Consider the following 15,800-nt stretch of genomic DNA (forward strand, 5'->3'; position numbering starts at 1 on the left):
CGCTTTTCTGGTCTAGAAGTTATTTTCGGTCGTAAGAGACGGTTGTAGCAACATTATGTACACAATAAGTTAAAAAATAAGTTACACCAAACGCCAAAAAATAACAAAATTGCACAATTGGTTGGGAGAATGTAAAACGTCAGCCATGTTCTATGGCGCCATCTAGCTCTGACTTTACTTTACTGAGGAAAAATGGCTTACTATGAATGTGATATGTGGTTGTCCCACCTAGCTATCTTAACATGAATGCACTAACTTTAAGTCGCTCAAATGTAAATGTAAGGTTTTGGGGAACTTTCATCTTGTCCTTCCCTGCCCGATTCCCATCCTTCTCTTTCCCTGTCTCTCTGTCTCTTTGTCTTTCTCTTGCTCTCTCTCTCTCTCTCTCTCTCTCTCTCTCTCTCTCTCTCTCTCTCTCTCTCTCTCTCTCTCTCTCTCTCTCTCTCTCTCTCTCTGTATAACGCTATCATATTGATCCAACTACCAGATCAGAAAGGCTAAACCCTCCCCCATCTCCCCCGCCAGGTGCTGTCACTGGGTGCCGACGTCCTCCCAGAGTACAAGCTCCAGGCACCTCGTATCCACAAGTGGACCGTCCTCCACTACAGCCCATTCAAGGCGGTGTGGGACTGGCTCATCCTGCTGCTGGTCATCTACACGGCCATCTTGACCCCTTACTCCGCCGCCTTCCTCCTCCACGACCAGGAAGAGGCAGCCATGTTGAACTGTGGCTACTCGTGCTCGCCGCTCAACGTGGTCGACCTCATCGTGGACATCATGTTCATCGTGGACATTGTCATCAACTTCAGGACGACATACGTCAACACTAACGACGAGGTGGTCAGCGCCCCGCTGAGGATAGCGATCCACTACTTCAAGGGCTGGTTCCTCATCGACATGGTGGCAGCCATCCCCTTCGACCTGCTCATCTACCGCAGCGGAGAGGAGGTGAGGAATTGGGGATATGGGAAGTGCATTGTGGGTAATGGAGTTTTGTGAGGACAGCCTGTGTTAGAATGCATCTTAAGTTACGGGGATTGTCAGATATGAATCTTGGTTTTAAAGGTTTGATTTCGTATTTAAGGGTGGTTAGATATATTGACCTGTAGATAACCACAAATAATGAAAGCTATTTGCAATTAGCTTTTGGGACCTCCAAAATAAAAACTCCCTTATTACTGGACCTCCAATGAACTACAGGTCAGGGATATCCCCACAAAGGCTCCGGAGCAGAAAAACAACTGTGAAAGTTTGTACTGTCAACCTTCTTGCCAATGTTTAATTAATTGAACCTCAAGTGGCCAGTGAGCCAAGGAAGTGGACATTCTCCACAGCAGAGGACTATCATTTATTGTGAAGTGAGGAACTAGGCTTTCTGCCAAGCAGGGATGTAATCGGGTCCTTGTTAATTTGCTGTATAGACGTGGTGGGGGCTCCTCAAGACAAGTATAATGGGTGGGAATAACAGAACCAACCGACAGCACAGTAAATCATGGGGAGGATTCATGGGAAGATCTTCGCTAGTAAAGACCACGGTCTCAGTACTGCTGAGGGGATCCGGTACAAGTGTAGGGCAGAGGATGGTCCACAGCACATTTTATAAATTTCACTAATGTAATTTATCCTAAACAGACAATAATCATGCCTTTTGCACACAATGTATATAGATTATTTTTTTTCTACTATGTTATTGACTTGTTTATTGTTTATTGTTTACTCCATGTGTAACTCTGTGTTGTTGTCTGATCACACTGCTATGCTTTATCTTGGCCAGGTCGCAGTTGCAAATGAAAACTTGTTCTCAACTAGCCTACCTGGTTAAATAAAGGTGTTCTCAACTAGCCTACCTGGTTAAATAAAGGTGTTCTCAACTGGCCTACCTGGTTAAATAAAGGTGAAATTTAAAAAAGAATAAAACAAATAAAAAAACAGGGCTATCCAATCTTATCTGCAGAAGGCCAGTGTGGATCCAGGCTTTTGGTCCAGCCAAGCAGTCAGACATCTGATTCAACCAATCGACTAATAATAGTCTTCAATCAAGACTTTAATGAGTTGAATCAGCTTTGTTACGGCTTGTATGGAGCAGAACTCTGCAACACAGGACCTCCCAAGGTAAGATTGGACACTAAACAAACTGTTTCTCCTCTCTCTTGCCAGACGACCACTCTGATTGGCCTGCTGAAGACGGCCCGCCTCCTCCGGCTAGTCCGCGTGGCGAGGAAACTGGACCGCTACTCAGAGTATGGCGCCGCCGTCCTCTTCCTGCTCATGTGCACGTTCGCCCTCATCGCCCACTGGCTGGCTTGCATCTGGTACGCCATCGGCAGCGTGGAACGCAACGGCAGCATCGGCTGGCTCCACACGCTGGGCGAGTCGTTGGGGAAACACTACAACGACACGGTGCGGGGCTCGGGCCCCTCCATAAAGGACAAGTATGTCACAGCCCTCTATTTCACCTTCTCCAGTCTGACCAGCGTGGGCTTTGGCAACGTCTCCCCCAACACCAACTCTGAGAAGATATTCTCCATCTGTGTCATGCTCATAGGATGTAAGTACCACGTTCCCTCGTATGTGCTGGAGGGTAAACTATAAGGGATGTAGAAATTCATGCTACTGTGATTTAATTGGTTAACAATAGGGTGGTGCCGCATCTGCTCGTATTTACTTGGTTACTTGTTTTGTTGCAGTGTTCGCTGTCTTGGTCTGCTGCTAACAGTTTGAATGAGAATCTGTGATAAAACTGGTTCAGTGTGGTTAAAACTGGTTCAGTGTTAGGGTTAGGATAAGAGGAAGGATCATTGTAAGGTGTTATGTCTGTTTTAATGAATGCTTGACATTCAGGTCAAAGAGTTGAATATTGGTTACAACAGACCAGAGAATCAGGTTTCTCATGGTCTGAGAGTCTTAAGGTGCCTTTTAACAAAACTCGAAGCAAGCTGACATGTGTCTTTTACTGAGGAGTGACTTCCTTCTGGCCACTCTAGTATAAAGGCCTGATTGGTGGAGTTCTGCAGAGATGGTTGTCCTTCTGGAAGGTTCTCCCATCTCCACAGAGGAACTCTGGAGCTCTGTCAGAGTGACCATCGGGTTCTTGGTCACCTCCCTGACCAGGTGTGCTCCAAGGGTACTTCAGGAGTACTTCAGGGGTACTCCAGGGGTACTCCAGGGGTTTTTCAGGGGTACTCCAGGGGTATTTCATGGGTACCTCAGGGGTATTTCAGGGGTACTCCAGGGGTATTTCAGGTGTACTCCAGGAGTACTCCAGGGGTATTTCAGGGGTACTCCAGGGGTATTTCATGGGTACCTCAGGGGTTTTTCAGGGGTACTCCAGGGGTATTTCAGGGGTACTCCAGGGGTATTTCAGGGATACTCCGGGGGTACTCCAGGCAGAGTAACATTCAGCTGGTGGCACAGTAAGAGAGAAAGGAACCACTGATATAATTGGGGAGAACAGGTTTATGGTAATGACTGGAGCAGAATTAGTGGAATGGTATCAATTACATCACAGACATGGTTAGATGCCATTCCATTTGCTCCGTTTCAGCCATTACTATGAGCCGTCCTCCTCTGCTCTAGAGCCTGTTTACAACCACTAACTGGTCTGAGATACTATAACGTTTGTTCCCATGGTGCAGTAGAGAGCAGTTGTATTCTGCTGCTCCTGAATTTTGTTCACAATAATCATTTATTCCTCCAGCTCTGATGTACGCCAGTATTTTTGGTAACGTGTCGGCCATCATCCAGAGGTTGTACTCGGGTACGGCCAGGTACCACACCCAGATGCTGCGGGTCCGAGAGTTCATCCGTTTCCATCAGATCCCCAACCCACTGAGGCAGCGGCTGGAAGAGTACTTCCAACACGCCTGGTCCTACACTAACGGCATTGATATGACCGCTGTGAGTCACACACACACACACACACACACACACACACACACACACACACACACACACACACACACACACACATACACACACACACACACACTTAAACCCACATACATACACACTCAAACACACAGACACACACACTTAAACACACACACACACACACACACACACAGACACTCAAACACACACACACACTCATACACACATACATACACACACACACACACACACTCAAACACACATACACGCACGCACACACACACACACACACACACACACACACACACACACACACACACACACACACACACACACACACACACACACACACACACACACAGACACTCAAACACATACACACTCATACACACATACACAGACACACATACGCAAACACACACACACTTAAACACACACACACACACACACACAGACACTCAAATACACACACACACACACACTCAAACACACAGACACACACACTTAAACACACACACACACACACACACAGACACTCAAACACACACACACACTCATACACACATACATACATACACACACACACACACTCAAACACACATACACGCACGCACACACGCACATACACACGCACACACACACACTATAGTACATACACATAACAAAAACACACACAGCACATTGACATCCAAACAGTGCATAGACGTGAACACACGCATGAACGCTACGAGTAATACACATACAATGCACAGCATTTCAGCAGTCTTTTATAGACATTTAATAGTTGATCTAAGAGAGTCAGGCGTCTGTCTGTCTGTCTGTCTGTCTGTCCGTCCGTCCGTCCGTCCGTCCGTCCGTCCGTCCGTCCGTCCGTCCGTCCGTCCGTCCGTCCGTCCGTCCGTCCGTTTTTCTCTCTCTCTCTCTCTCTCTCTCTCTCTCTTTCTCTCTCTCTGACTGAGCCTAGACTCTCGACTCTCTCTCTGAGCCTAGACTCTCGACTCTCTCTCTGAGCCTAGACTCTCGACTCTCTCTCTGAGCCTAGACTCTCGACTCTCTCTCTAAGCCTAGACTCTCGACTCTCTCTCTCTCTCTCTCTCTCTCTCTCTCTCTCTCTCTCTCTCTCCCTCTCTCTCTCCCTCTCTCTCTCTGACTGAGCCTAGACTCTCGACTCTCTCTCTGAGCCTAGACTCTCTCCAACACGCTTTAAGTGCCAACTGTAATCAAAATATTATGGAAGTGAATCTTTCGGGAACCAGATTTCCCAACATGAAATTGCAATATTCCGTCTGAATTCCTGTGTGTTTGACTTAATAAATAATTGACAAGATACAGCCAAGTTGCTTGTTTGCTCAACTTCCTCATTATGTTGTGTTGAGAAGCGTATTGGATTAGTAAAATGTTTGCTGACGTGATTATAACGGTGGTCATGATGTAACCCCTCCTCATGTCTGTCTGACTGAATCAGTCATAGCCTCTGTCTATTAATGATGACCTCATTAGTCTAACTGAGCTGGGTCGGTTGGATAGAGATGGACTAGAGTGGGATTATTAAGGTTTAAGAAGAGGGGGTGTTTCCAGACGTTGGTCTGGTCTGACAGCTTTGTCCCAGAGTCACACAGAAAACCTTCCCCTCCTTCATCTGAAATGTAATTGTGTCTCCTTGTCAGAATGGGGAAATCATTAACCTGTTTACGATATTGGTTCCCAATTGGGAATCAACCCTCCCACGTGCAGCTGAAACGGTGGCGCATGGAACGCAAAAATATTCTTAAAAATATTTAACCTCCACACATTAACAAGTCCAATAGCTCAAATGAAAGATAAACATCTTGTTCATTTAGCCAGCAAGTCAGATTTCTAAAATGCTTTACGGCGAAAACATAGCACATATATATGTAAAACCACCACCAGACACAGCTCATTTCAATAGCCAAAACATGCAATCAACAAACGCAGGATTAAAAAATAAATCGCTCACTAACCTTTTGAAAATCTTCATCAGATGACAGTAATATGACATATTACACAGTACATATTTTTTTTTTTCAATAATATGCCATTTATATCCATAAATGTCCATTTACAGTGAGTTCACCTTCAGAAATTACTCAAAAATGCCCGCAGGAAATCTATGTAGCGCGGCAAGATAACGTAAAATAGACATCATAAACTTTGACTAAATATACATGTTCTACATATAGTTAGAAAGATACACTGCTTCTTTATGCAACCGCTGTGTTAGATTTATTTTTAACGTTACAGAAATCGCACACTATTCCATATTGTGAGACAGCGCTCAGTTCCAAGCTACATTTCCACGTAATGTTGGAGTCAACAGAAACACAGATTTAAGCATAAATATTCCCTTACCTTCGATGGTCTTCGTTCGGCTTGTAGTATTCATTAAATAAAACATATTTTAAAAGCCTTTACAAGTCCTGTGAAAGTATATCAGCAGATTGCTGACTAAATATTGCAGTTGTTTTGGGGTAATATTCGCTTGGATGCTACGTATCAGACAACTACATTTTTGACAGAATATGTGTATGTTTGTTATTCAGCAGTGATGTCTCAGTTGGTAGAGTGTGGCTCGTGCAACGCCAGGGTTGTGGGTTTGATTCCCACAGGGGACAAGTAAGAAATATGTATCCACTCAATACATTCTGTAAGTTGCCCTGGATAAGGGTGTCCTGTAAATATCTAGCTGCTGCCTTTAAGTTAGTATCACCGTCTCTCCCCCCCTCCATTCCCCTTTCTCTCCCCCTCTCTCCCACTCTCTCTCTCCCCCTCTCTCTCCCTTACCCTCCCACTAAATACTCACACTCTTTCTCCCCCTCCTCCTTTCTCCCCTCACCCCCCTCCATTCCCCTTTCTCTCCCCCCTCTCACCCTCTGTCTTCCTCCCCCTTTCTCTCCCTCTCCCTCCCCCACATCTTTCCCTCTCTCCCTCCCTCCCCCTCCCTACCTCTCTCTCTACCAGGTGTTGAAGGGGTTCCCAGAGTGTCTCCAGGCTGACATATGCCTCCACCTTAACCGTACCCTCCTGGAGAACTGCAAGGCCTTCAAGGGCTCCACGAAGGGCTGTCTGCGGGCCCTGGCCATGAAGTTCAAGACCACCCACGCCCCGCCTGGCGACACCCTGGTGCACGCCGGCGACGTGCTCACCGCCATCTACTTCATCTCCCGTGGCTCCATCGAGATCCTCAGAGGCGACGTGGTGGTGGCCATCTTGGGTGAGGATGATAGACAGGAGCTACTGTCAACCCAAATAGAATAGGTTCTACTACGACTAGTGTTGCATGTATCAACCTAAAGGGGAAGGAGTAGAAAACTGAATGTGGTATATTCAGATATTATTCATATATATTCAGATGTGTGCCAGGGAACCAAATAAATAAAAATGAACCAACAGAGCCATCTACTGGCAACAATTGGTCCTACTTGTACGTCATATAGCTTCAAGAACTGGGCACTCAAGAAGGGTGAAAGGCTATCTCATTTAAAACAGACACTAGTACTGTGGACCATTTTAATAATTTCAAATCTTTAGGTTTGCCGTCTGACTTCCCAGTAATAGAAAAAAGTAGGACTGTTTAACATTTGCATTTTTTAATATACAGTACCAGTCAAATGTTTGGACACACCTACTCATTCAAGGGCTTATCTTTATTTTGACTATTTTCTACATTGTAGAATAATGAAGACATACAAATTATGAAATGACACATATGGAATCTTAGCCACCCTTTGCCTTGACGACAGCTTTGCACACTCTTGGCATTCTCTCAACCAGCTTCACCTGGAATGCATTTCCAGAAGTCTTGAAGGAGTTCCCACATATGCTGAGCACTTGTTGGCTGCTTTTCCTTTGCTCTGCAGTCCAGCTCATCCCAAACCATCTCAATTGGGTTAAGGTCAGGTGATTGTGGCTCAAACCAGCGCAAACCAGGTGGCAAACCAGGTGGCAAACCAGGTGGCATGGCGTATTGCTGCAGAATGCTGTGAATGCCATGCTGGTTAAGTGTGCCTTGAATTCTACATAAATCACACGTAAGTGTGTCCAGACTTTTGACTGGTACAGTATGTAAAATACGTCCTCTCGTCCTCTATGTCCTCTCGTCTCCCACAGGGAAGAATGACATCTTTGGCGAGCCTATCAACCTGTACGGGCGGGCTGGAAAGTCCAATGCTGATGTGAGAGCTCTGACCTACTGTGACCTCCATAAGATCCACAGAGAGGACGTCCTGGAGGTGTTAGACATGTACCCAGAGTTTTCCGACCACTTCTGGATGAACCTGGAGATCACCTTTGACCTCCGGGATGTGAGTGTGTCCTCTGCCCTGATTGCAAGAACTTTTCCTCATATCTTAAACTTCACGACCATAAATGTTTTTATATTCATATATGAATTGATGAATACAAATTAGGGAATTAATGAATTTGTAAGTTACTTCCATTGTGCATTCCTATGGAGCAGCTATTTTACACGTTGATACTATATAAGTCCTTTATCTTCCGTGATGTTTCAAGATGTCTTGCTTTGTTAATCCCTGCAGGCCAATATGATTCCAGGCTCACCAGAAAGTGACAACTCAGACTGTGTAGGATTCAACAAACTGCGCAGACGCAAACTATCCTTCCGGCGCCGGACAGAGAAGGGTAACCATCCCTTCCACTCCTTCGTCTCTGTTTATGAGAGCTAATATTACTACCCATTGCTTCTCTCTCTCTCTCGGTGAAGAGGAACACCCACTATCCACGCTTAGTCGTAGGTCACAAATGAACTTTTCAGATCCCATCCAGTGTGTCACCATCTCTTCCTGTTTCTTCTCTCAGACGACGCCGATGCAGGAGAGAATAAAAAGGAGAGATCCAACAAGCCAGTTCGGCGTAGACGGAAGGAGGCGGCCAGTAAGCAGGGGGTGGGGCTTAAGCCAGACTGGGAGGGACCTCGGAGTTCAGTGTCCACCCACTCCAGCAGTGGCGAGGGGGAGGAGTCTGTGGTCACATGCCCCGCCCCTCAGTCAGCTCTGCATGAGATGTCCCCGGCTCAGGCCACCTCTCTGATCTTTAGGGACAATCCCGAGGGGGAGGGGGAGGGGGACCACAAAGGGGGCAACACCTGCAATGCACTCTCAGGTGGGTCTGGGCACACACACAGACACAGACACACAGACAAACAGACACACAGACACAGACACACAGACAGACACACACAGACACACAGACACAGACAGACACACAGACAGACACACAGACAGACACACAGACAGACAAACAGACACACAGACACACAGACACACAGACACACAGACACACAGACACATAGACACACATACACAGAGAGAGACAGACAGACAGACAGACAGAAAGACATACACATATACAGACACACAGACACACACACAGACACACAGACAAAAAGACACACAGACACAGACACACAGAGACAAAAAGACACACAGACAAACATACACACAGACACACAAACACACACACAGACAAACAGACACACAGACACACACAGACACACAGACAAACAAACACACACAGACACACAGACAAACAGACACACAGACAAACATACACACACACACACAGACACACACAGACACACACAGACACACACAGACACACAGACACACACACAGACACACACAGACACACACAGACAAACAGGGACACACACAGACACACACACAGACAAACAGACACACAGACATGGACACACAGACACACACACAGACACACAGGCACACAGACAAACAGACACACAGACACATAGACAAAGAGACACACAGACACACACGGACACACACACAGACACACATACACACAGAGAGACAAACAGACACACACACAGACACACACAGACAGACACACAGACAGACAAACAGACACATAGACAGACGTACACAGAGAGAGACAGACAGACAGACAGACAGACAGACAGACAGACAGACATACACACAAACAGACACACAGACACACACACAGACAAACAGACAAAAAGACACACAGACACAGACACACACAGACAAAAAGACACACAGACAAACATACACACAGACACACAAACACACACACAGACAAACAGACACACAAAGACAAACAAACACACACAGACACACAGACAAACAGACACACAGACAAACATACACAGACACACACACAGACACACACAGACACACACAGACACACACAGACACACACAGACAAACAGACACACAGACACACACACAGACACACACAGACACACACAGACAAACAGACACACACACAGACACACACACAGACAAACAGACACACAGACATGGACACACAGACACACACACAGACACACACACACAGACAAAGAGACACACAGACACACACGGACACACACACAGACACACAGACACACATACACACAGAGAGACAAACAGACACACACACAGACACACACAGACAGACACACAGACAGACAAACAGACACATAGACACACGTACACAGAGAGATACAGACAGACAGACAGACAGACAGACAGACATACACACATACAGACACACAGACACACACACAAACAAACAGACAAAAAGACACACAGACACAGACACACACAGACAAAAAGACACACAGACAAACATACACACAGACACACAAACACACACACAGACAAACAGACACACACAGACACACAGACAAACAAACACACACAGACACACAGACAAACAGACACACAGACAAACATACACAGACACACACAGACACACACAGACACACACAGACACACACAGACACAAACAGACACACAGACACACACACAGACACACACAGACACACACAGACAAACAGGGACACACACAGACACACACACAGACAAACAGACACACAGACATGGACACACAGACACACACACAGACACACAGACACACAGACAAAGAGACACACAGACACACACGGACACACACACAGACACACAGACACACATACACACAGAGAGACAAACAGACACACACACAGACACACACAGACAGACACACAGACAGACACAGACAGACAAACAGACACACAGACACACAGACAAACAGACACATAGACACACATACACAGAGAGAGACAGACAGACAGACAGACAGACAGACAGACAGACAGACAGACAGACAGACATACACACATACAGACACACAGACACACAGACACACACACACAAACAGACAAAAAGACACACAGACACAGAGACACACACAGACAAAAAGACACACAAACAGACAAAAAGACACACAGACACAGAGACACACACAGACAAAAAGACACACAGACAAACATACACACAGACACACAAACACACACACAGACAAACAGACACACAGACACACAGACAAACAAGCACACACACACACACAGACAAACAGACACACAGACAAACACACACACAGACACACACAGACACACACAGACAAACAGACACACAGACACACAGACACACAGACAAACAGACACACAGACACACAAGGACACACACAGACACACACATAGACAAACAGACACACATACATTGACACACAGACACACAGACAAACAGACACACAGACACACACACAGACACACAGACACACATACACACAGAGAGACAAACAGACAGACACACAGACACATACAGACAATTAAACATACATACACACACACACAGACACACACAGGCACACAGACACACATAGACACACAGACAAACATACACACACACAGACACACACACACACACACAGACAAACAGACACAGAGAGAAACATACACACAGACACACACAAACACACAGACATACACACACACAGACAAACAGACAGACACACAGACACACACAGACACACACACAGACAAACACACATGGACACACGGACACACAGACACACAGACACACACATAGACAAAGAGACACACAGACACACACGGACACACACACAGACACACAGACACACAGACAAACAGACACACATACACACAGAGAGACAAACAGACAGACCCACAAACACACACACACAGACAAACAGACACACAGACACATTCACCGACAAACAGGCACACAGACACACACCGACACACAGACACACACAGACACACAGACAAACAATATAAAACAATAGAATATGCCTTCATACCCTATTCTCCCCTCTCTCCCCTCTCTTCTTCACAAACAGGAGCATTTTCAGGGGTCTCAAATATCTTCAGTTTCTGGGGGGAGAGTCGGGGCAGTCGTGAGTACCAGGAGTTGCCTCGCTGCAGCCTGCCATCCTCCCCGCCTCTCAACAATATCAGCCGCAGGCAGCGCACCGAGCTGGACAACAGACTGGACCTGCTGCAGCAACAACTCAACAGGTACAGAGACATGTAGAGACAGAGACATGTAGGGACAGAGACATGTAGGGACAGAGACATGTAGAGACAGAGACATGTAGGGACAGAGACATGTAGAGACAGAGACATGTAGAGACAGAGACATGTAGGGACAGAGACATGTAGAGACAGAGACATGTAGAGACAGAGACAGGTAGAGACAGAGACATGTAGGGACAGAGACATGTAGAGACAGAGACATGTAGAGACAGAGACAGGTAGAGACAGAGACATGTAGGGACAGAGACATGTAGGGACAGAGACATGTAGAGACAGAGACATGTAGAGACAGAGACATGTAGGGACAGAGACATGTAGGGACAGAGACAGGAGCAGGGACAGAGACATGTAGAGACAGAGACATGTAGAGACAGAGACATGTAGGCACAGAGACAGGAGCAGGGACAGAGACATGTAGGGACAGAGACATGTAGGGACAGAGACATGTAGGGACAGAGACATGTAGAGACAGAGACATGTAGAGACAGAGACATGTAGAGACAGAGACATGTAGAGACAGAGACATGTAGAGACAGAGACATGTAGGCACAGAGACATGTAGGGACAAAGACATGTAGGGACAGAGACATGTAGAGACAGAGACATGTAGGGACAGAGACATGTAGGGACAGAGACATGTAGAGACCGAGACATGTAGGGACAGAGACATGTAGAGACAGAAACATGTAGGGATAGAGACATGTAGAGACAGAGACATGTAGAGACAGAGACATGTAGGGACAGAGATATGCAGGGACAGAGACATGTAGAGACAGAGACATGTAGAGACAGAGACAGGGGCAGGGGCAGGATTGGGGCAGGAACAGGGGCACAGGAACAGAGACAGGGACAGAGACAGGGGCAGGGGCAGGGGCAGGGGCAGGATAGGGGCACAGAGACAGAGACAGGAGCAAGGACAGAGTCAGGGGAAGGGACAGCGACAAGGACAGGGCACAGGGACAGAGACAGGGGCGAGGGCAGGAGCAGTGCAGGTGCACAGGGATAGATACAAGGGTAGGACAGGGGCACAGGGATAGACACAGGGGCAGGACAGGGGCACAGGGACAGAGACAGGAGCAGTACAGGTGCACAGGGACAGATACAGGAGCAGGGACAGGGACACGGACAGAGACAGTGGCCAGAGAGGGGCAGGAACAAGGGCAGGACTGAATGGTTTTACATCTAACCGTTGTTTCAACATGGCTTACAATTCAGTTATACATCTTACAGTTGTTTCAGCAATGGGGTTGAGATCTGGTGACTGAGACAGCCATGGCATATGGTTTACGTCGTTTTCCTGCTCATCAAACCATTCAGTGACCACCCTGTAGATGGAGCATTGTCATCTTATGGAGACATAGTCCAGCATTTTTATACATGACCCTAAGCATGATGGTACAGTGCATTCGGAAAGTTTTCAGACCCCTTGACTTTTTCCACATTTTGTTACTTTACAGAATTATTCTCAAATGGATCCAATTGTTTGTTATCATCAATCTACACACAATAACCCATAATGACATCACAATAACCCATAATGACATCACAATAACCCATAATGACAAAGCAAAAACTGTTTTTTTGAAAGTTCAGCAAATTTATTAGAAATAGAAAACTGAAATATCGTAACAAAATGTGGAAAAAGTCAAGGGGTCTGAATACTTTCCAAATGCACTGCAGGTTAATTGATTAATTAACTCAAGAACCACACCTGTGTGGAAACACCTGATTTCAATATACACTGAACAAAAATATAAACACAACATGTAAAGTGTTGGTCCCATGTTTCATGAGCTGGAATTAAAATATCCCTGAAACATTCCACACGCATAAAAGGCTTATTTCTCTGAAATGTGTTTACATCCCTGTTAAAATAATCCATCCACCTGACAGGTGTGGCATATCAAAATGCTGATTAAACAGCATGATCATTACACAGGGGCACCTTGTGCTGGGGACAAGTTTTCAGGGAGCGTTGCCATGCTGACTGGAGGAATGTCCACCAGAGCTGATGCCAGAGAATTCACTGTTAATTGCTCTACCATAAGCCGCCTCCAACTTTCTTTTAGAGGATTTTGTAGAATTTCCAACCGGCCTCACAACCGCAGACCAGGTGTAACCACACCAACCTAGGATCTCCACATCTGGCTTCTTCACCTGCAGGATCGTCTGAGACCAGCCACCCGGACAGCTGACGAAACTGTGGGTTTGCAGAAATTAAGAATTTCTGCACAAACTGTCAGAAACCTCAGGGAAGCTCATATTCGTGCTTGTCGTCCTCACCAGGGTCTTGACCTGACTGGAGTTTGGTGTCGTAACCACCTTCAATGGCCACTGGCACGCTGGAGAAGTGGGAGAGCGGTTTGTTGATGTCAACGTTGTGAACAGAGTGCCCCATGGTGGAGGTGGGGTTATGGTATGGGCAGGCATAAGCAACGAACACAATTGCATTTTATCGATGGCAATTTGAATGCACAGAGATACTGTGATGAGATCCTGAGGCTCATGGTCGTGACATTCATCCGCCCCCATCACCTCATGTTTCAGCATGATAATGCACGGCCCCATGTCGCAAGGGTCTGTACACAATTCCTGGAAGCTGAAAATGACCCAGTTCTTCCATGGCCTGCATACTCAACAGACGTGTCACCCATTGAGCATGTTTGGGATGCTCTGGATCGACGTGTACACCAGCGTGCTCCAGTTCCGCTAATATCCAACAACTTCTCACAGCCATTAAAGAGGACTCGGTCATTATTCCACAGGCCACAATCAACAGCCTGATCAACTCTATGTGAAGGAGATGTGTCCAGCTACACGAGACAGATGTTGGTCCCACCAGATACTGACTGGTTTTCTGATCCACGCCCCTACCTTTTTTAAAGGTATCTGTGACCAACAGATGCATATCTGTATTCCCAGTCATGTGAAATCCATAGAATGAATGTATTTCAGTTGACTGATTTTCTTATATGAACTGTAAAATCAGTAACATTTTTGAAATTGTTGCATGTTGCGTTTATATATTTTGTTCAGTGTAGTTGGTGTCTCTCATTTACTCCAGTGTTTCCATTATTTTGACAGTTACATGATATAATTCATTCAGGATAGAAACAGAGATTTAGGAGTGTGGCTTTAAGGCACTGTAAAATCACAGGCCACATATCAGTGGGATTTATTGCTACTGATAAAGATCAAACCATTAACTGCAGCTGAAAGCTCCTGATTAAAACTCACTCTGTATGATATAAAAGATCTAGCAGGACAATTTTGCTGTAGCCCTCTGACAAAACACAGCTGCTACTCTGCTAATCCACTGTAGCTGATTCCATTATCCCTAGCATCACCGTGTCTGCTACAAGTCTGTCCCCTGTCAGAGTAATGGAGGTACCCATGTGGGGAGCTAATAGGTCTGGTACTCCCCCCTCTCTCTTAAACCCTACCTCACAATTACTCTGTCTAATTCTGACATAGACATCTCCTCCCCCTCTCTCTTAAACCCTACCTCACCGTTACTCTGTCTAATTCTGACATAGACATCTCCTCCCCCTCTCTC

The 15,800-nt window shown here is 46.1% G+C and overlaps 1 protein-coding gene across 1 annotated transcript in view; it reads left to right on the forward strand.

Annotated features, from left to right (window-relative positions):
• LOC110536544 (voltage-gated inwardly rectifying potassium channel KCNH2) overlaps window positions 1-15,800 on the forward strand; it is a 328,417-nt gene that overhangs the window by 309,626 nt on the left and 2,991 nt on the right. Inside the window, exons 7-14 of the mRNA XM_090189282.1 lie at window positions 526-948; window positions 2,158-2,548; window positions 3,698-3,897; window positions 6,850-7,102; window positions 7,999-8,192; window positions 8,427-8,529; window positions 8,707-9,009; window positions 12,049-12,226. Coding sequence (XP_090045408.1) covers window positions 526-948; window positions 2,158-2,548; window positions 3,698-3,897; window positions 6,850-7,102; window positions 7,999-8,192; window positions 8,427-8,529; window positions 8,707-9,009; window positions 12,049-12,226 — 2,045 coding nt within the window. The remainder of the gene's footprint in view (window positions 1-525; window positions 949-2,157; window positions 2,549-3,697; window positions 3,898-6,849; window positions 7,103-7,998; window positions 8,193-8,426; window positions 8,530-8,706; window positions 9,010-12,048; window positions 12,227-15,800) is intronic.

Source organism: Oncorhynchus mykiss, chromosome 11 (genome assembly GCF_057628025.1).
Source record: "Oncorhynchus mykiss isolate SJ-2025 chromosome 11, ASM5762802v1, whole genome shotgun sequence".
In the NCBI taxonomy this organism is placed as follows: Eukaryota; Metazoa; Chordata; class Actinopteri; order Salmoniformes; family Salmonidae; genus Oncorhynchus; species Oncorhynchus mykiss.